General features: G+C 45.2%; 1 protein-coding gene across 1 annotated transcript; it reads left to right on the forward strand.

Moving 5' to 3' along the window:
- Nucleotides 1-2,626: 2,626 nt before the first annotated feature.
- LOC309447778 (pinopsin) lies at nt 2,627-5,142 on the forward strand (the record flags this gene model as incomplete). The annotated part of the gene is made up of 5 exons (XM_082068718.1): nt 2,627-2,975; nt 3,530-3,712; nt 3,965-4,110; nt 4,319-4,558; nt 5,011-5,142. 5 exons carry the CDS (start codon nt 2,627-2,629, stop codon nt 5,140-5,142), a joined length of 1,050 nt encoding a protein of 349 aa, XP_081924844.1.
- Between the last annotated feature and the right edge of the window lie 1,042 nt (nt 5,143-6,184).

Consider the following 6,184-nt stretch of genomic DNA (forward strand, 5'->3'; position numbering starts at 1 on the left):
CACCCACACACACCCACACACACACCCACCCACCCACACCCACCCACCCACACCCCCACACACCCACCCACACACACCCACCCACCCACACCCACCCACCCACACCCCCACACACCCACCCACCCACACCCACCCACCCACCCACACCCCCACACACCCACCCACCCACACCCACCCACCCACCCACACCCACACCCCCACCCACCCACCCACACCCACACACACCCCCACCCACCCACACCCACACCCCCCCCCCCCCCACACCCCCCGTACCTGTGTATACATATATATATATCTATATCTATATATATATATATACACGGGTGTGTGTGTGTGTGTGTCTGTGTGTACAGGTATAGGGGTAGGTGTGTGTACAGGTGTATATACATATATATATATATGTACAGGTGTGTGTGTGTGTATATATATATATACACACCTGTACATGTATATTTTAAAAATATTTTTATATACATATATACAGGTGTGTGTGTGTGAATATATACACACACATACACAGATGTATGTATACATATATACACACACATACGTATGTATGTATACATATACACACACACACATATATATATACACACACACCTATATATATATATCTATATATCTATATATCTATAGATATATATAAGTGTGTGTAAATATATATATATAGGTGTGTATAGATAGATAGATATGGGGGGTGTGTGTGTGTGTGTGTGTGTATATATATATACAGACACACCTATATATATCTATAGATATATATAGGTGTGTCTGTATATATATACGCACACCTATATAGATACAGATACAGATACAGATACAGATACAGATACAGATATAGATATAGATATAGATATAGATATAGATATAGATATAGATATAGATATAGATATACACACACACCTTTATATATCTATATCTCCCTACAGTGACATAAATATATATCTGTATACACACACTATAGGTAGATGGATACTCACACATACATATGCATATGTGCGCATGTATATGTGACCGAGTTAATTAATTATATGCCGGAGTCTGTATATTTTCAAACACTAAAGGCAGGGCATCTCTGTGCCACTTGGACCCACTGACGAGGTGTGGGAGCCAGACGAGCATCATGAATAGATATGCATTTAGAAGTATATAAATGCAATTCTTGCATTATGTTTTCTATGATCTATATATTTGTTGTAGTTGAGCAGGCGGTTAAATCCACACCCAGCCATTCACTCACCACCCCCAAAGCCCCTCACCAGCTACAAGGAGACAATTAATTCTATCCCAGCCGAAACCAGGACAGTGTTATATATATCTAAGTATTTTATATAATTCTTATATATATGTGTGTATAAAATATTTACGCAGGCTATATTATATAATCTAGAAATACATGTTAAATATATACTATAATATATGCTGTATATATACACATGTGCTGTAGATGTAACTCTCTACACACACGTATATGTAATGCTACACATTCACTTTTATAACTTACAGTATTACAATAAATAAAATATAATTAGTGTATCTGTTCATATATGTATAATAAAAATTTTAAGTATCACTTTTATATAATAAATATATGTAGGCATATATTTCTAGATACATGCCCTCATATGCTATATATTTATGTGTGTATATAAAAATACACATCTTTGTGTAGACAGATACAAAGATAAATATGCCTGTGTATGTATTTATAAATATACACACTGTATATGTGATGATATTATATATAAAAATACAATCACATGTATATAAATGTTTGCATTAAATAAGTGCAGACTATATACAACTTAAAATATGTATATATCAAATATGATATATAAATATATGTGAGTGTATACATTATAGAGCAAGGTAGAGATACAGGCAGCTACAATTAATTGCACACACATGGGTGTGTATAGTAACTCTTTTATACTGTAACATATAATATTTGCATATGGTACATATAGTACAAGAATGTCTTTATGTAATTTAATATGCATACATAGGTATATAAAATATTTTTATATACTAGATTACATAAGTAGATATTACATGGCATCTGTGTAGCATATATTGTATTACAGATAAGTGTGAATTAGTTACAGATACAGGTAACATGCTCTCTTGCGTGCTCTCTCCACATAGAATCTATTCCCTAACAATACACATGTATATACACACATCAATTATTCTATATTATAAATTAAATAAAATGTATTTTCTATATATTATGTTACGTTTGCTATCTATAATATATTAATCAATGTATTAATACCATTGCTATATTTAATAGACAATTATTGAGCACATTTAGAACCAGCGCAGCTGAACGAGATGGGACCAGCCACACTTACGGGGGGAGGCAGGGGCCAAAAAAACCCCTATTTACTTAATTAAATGATGCACCGTTCAGATATATTTTCTTAAAGTCACTCTTTATCCCCTCCGGAATAAAGAGCTGATTATAAAAAGCAGGTGGGCAGGAGGACAAACCTTTCAGATTAAACAAAAAGCTTAAGGTAGTTTAATGCAAAGCTCCTCTGGGTCACGTCAGCCCCTCCAGCTTTATAAAGAGGTTTTTCTTTGGGGAGGGTCCCCTGCAGGGGCTCTGGTTCTCCAGCTCGCCATGGACCCCACCAACAGCGCCCAGGAGCCCCCACATACCAGCACCCCGGGGCCTTTCGATGGCCCCCAGTGGCCCCACCAGGCCCCGCGGGGGATGTACCTGTCGGTGGCCGTGCTGATGGGCATCGTGGTGATCTCCGCCTCGGTTGTGAACGGCTTGGTCATCGTGGTTTCCATCAGGTACAAGAAGCTGCGGTCGCCCTTGAACTACATCCTGGTGAACCTGGCCGTGGCCGACCTGCTGGTGACGCTCTGCGGCAGCTCCGTCAGCTTCTCCAACAACATCAGCGGCTTCTTCGTGTTCGGCAAGCGGCTGTGCGAGCTGGAGGGCTTCATGGTGTCCCTGACAGGTAAGGACACGACCCGGGACACCTGTCTTGGTCTTTGGTTGGTGCCGTTGTGTTTAGCAAAGAGGCTTTGGGGAACGTTTCATCAACTCGCGGCTTCTCCTAAATGCAATGCTGTCTTGTGACGTAGAACTCGTGTCCTGCAACTGTTCTTTAGCACAAGGAGGGCTTGAGCAGGGACTTGGCTGACACCAGGTCACCACACACTCCATCTTGGTCTCCATAGGGAGAAATATCACTGGACACATCATTGTCCTTGCTTGGGATGTGCTTTGCGGGTGCTGTGTCAGCACACAGACGTTCCCGTGTGGACCAGAAACATGAATTGCTGCACGAAACCTTTCACTGAACGCACTCCAGGGCAGAAACCATGGTCAGAACCACAATGCGTCCCAGACACACCATTGCCAGCTTCATTTTCGAGGGCCAAATATCCTCCCAGCTCTTCCTGCTTTAAGAAGAACACCTGACTCTCGTTACATTTACTTCAGCAGCTCTTACTCACTGTCTGCAGGGCCCAGGCTGTCCCTCAGACACCAACCTCCTTCTCTCCCCAGGCATCGTGGGGCTGTGGTCGCTGGCCATCCTGGCCTTGGAGCGCTACGTCGTGGTCTGCAGACCCCTGGGAGACTTTCGGTTCCAGCACCGTCACGCCGTCACCGGCTGCGCCTTCACGTGGGGCTGGTCCCTGCTCTGGACAACCCCACCGCTCCTGGGCTGGAGCAGCTACGTGCCTGAAGGTGGGGAGATGTGCTTCAACTCCACAGCTGCTTCTCGTGTGTCATTTGCAAGGGCAGGGTGGTTGGAGAGCAGCTAGTCTGGTATTTAAAATGTTAACACCTGCGTGCTCAGTCAATAATCCTCTCTTGGAGGCTGTTCCTCTGAAGTTTCCCACTGCAGGACACGCTGCAGCCGATCTGACACGTCTGGTGGACATCGGAACCACGAGCTGCTCATAGCTTTAGGTTTGTTTCACAGCTTACTTGTTCCAGGTCTGAGAACCTCTTGTGGGCCCAACTGGTACACGGGTGGCAGCAACAACAACAGCTACATCCTGGCCTTGTTCGTCACCTGCTTCATGATGCCCCTCAGCCTGATCCTCTTCTCCTACGCCAACCTGCTGATGACCCTGCGAGCGGTAAGTACAAGTATGGGTGAGTTCATGGTTTTCTGCTCTCAAAACGCTGGCAAGGCACATCTCCATCGGGATGAAGAGCCTCATGGCCGCTTTTCTGACAGTTGATGGTGCTGACATCTCCTGGTGCTGCTGTTGGGGCACCTGAGGGATGGAAATGCTGTTGGAAGTCGTTAAGAAGGGATCTCTCCCTCTTCCAAACTCCCCGCAGGCTGCAGCGCGGCAGCAGGAGTCGGACACGACGCAGCAGGCGGAGCGGCAGGTGACGCGGATGGTGGTCGTGATGGTCATGGCTTTCCTCATCTGCTGGCTGCCCTACGCCACCTTTGCGCTGGTGGTGGCCACCAACAAAGACATCGCCATCCAGCCGGCTCTCGCATCCCTGCCCTCCTACTTCTCCAAGACCGCCACAGTTTACAATCCCATCATCTACGTCTTCATGAACAAACAGGTGAGAGGGAAAGCCAGTAGGTAATGAAACCACAGCTTCACGGGGGCTTTGGAGAACAACTTAATGGCCTCATACATCATGGAGGAACCATCTATCCAATCTGGAAGTTTAGATGCAGGTTCGATCTGGGAGTTGCTGTATAAGCAGCAGGGTTTTGGGGAATAAAATGGAAAGGGAGGGAGCAGCCTCCAAGCCCAAACAAGAGCTCATTTTCTGCTTCCAGGATTTTATGGGGTCAGGCAACTTAATTTTAGATCACAAACTCTCCATTGAACACACAAAATGCAATGTTTATTGTCAATAAACTGCCAGGATCTGGGAAGAGTTGGGCTGGGAATTAATACAGATCTCACCCAAAATACACCGAGCACCCACCCACAGCCTCTGTCTCCAGGTCTCGAGGCAGACACCAGGTTCCTTCCACAACACGTGCCCTGTCCTTCCCTTTCCAGTTCCAGAGCTGCCTGCTGAAGATGCTGTGCTGCGGTCACCGCCCCCGGGGGACAGGCAGAACCGCGCCGGCTGCCCCCGCTTCCCCCACAGACGGGCTGCGGAATAAGGTGACACCATCTCACCCCGTTTAACCGCGGCCAGATCCAGTTGTTCATATTAAAAAATAAAAAAATAGAGTAATATTTCCTTGATGCAAAACATCCCAAGTTGTCCTTTGGCCCCAGACCAGGCTGAATGCATTCAGCTGTGCCACCAGCCCCAAAGCTGCCTGTGGGACAGGGCTGCATATTCACCACCCCAGATAGACCCAGTCCTACTCACATTCCAGATCTCGCTGTGAAGCTCAAGGTCACGCACAAACTCAAGGTTTACACTCACAGTAAAAATCCAGCAGGTATGTTTAAGTGCAGACTCCGCTAATAAACATTAATAAACATTGACGAGTTCGCATGCATCTGTTTTACCGGCTGACACCGACAGAAAACGCTTCACCTCCTGCTGCTACAATGGCTCTTCTCTCACAGCAAATGACACATAGGCCATTATAATGGATAGCAAGACATAAAACAGTTTGAAGACACAATTACATATTTTATTTGTATTTAAGGCAATAAGGAAGGGTGTTAAATCTACTGATTTTGCAGCAAGCGTGAAAACCCAGGTTGTAACCGGCCCTGTGGACCCTGAGGACGAGGCAGAGCTGCTGTTACCCGAACAGCTGCGTCCTGCAAGCGCCTCCAGAAATGGAGAGAAATTCAGAGACATTCAGCCCCCACAGTCGGGGGACAGGACAGCCCCCTCAACCCCATCCGCGTGTCTCAACCTCCTTCTCCCCACTTGCTTTCCTCACATGCTGGCAGCTCAGAAAGGAATTAGAACAGCTCAGTATCACTGTTTTAATTTAATTAATTGGCCTTTAATTCTCAGGGAAGCTGAAAAGCATTAGATGGGCCTTCTCTGATCCTCTCTGCTGTCTTTCACTGGTCCTTCTTTAATTCTTTGTGTTAATTACAGCTTCTGTGTCCATGCTTTATGTTATCAGGATGATTTACATTCATGGTAAACTTAAATCTGGAAAAGTACAAGTAGCTGAGAAACAAATCTCTGCTGCGTTCCGGCCTTGATAAGGAGAGCAGACAGGCTATGGGGCTACTTGAAAGGCTCTCTACCAAC

Source organism: Streptopelia decaocto, assembly GCF_964273445.1.
Source record: "Streptopelia decaocto genome assembly, chromosome: 18".
In the NCBI taxonomy this organism is placed as follows: Eukaryota; Metazoa; Chordata; class Aves; order Columbiformes; family Columbidae; genus Streptopelia; species Streptopelia decaocto.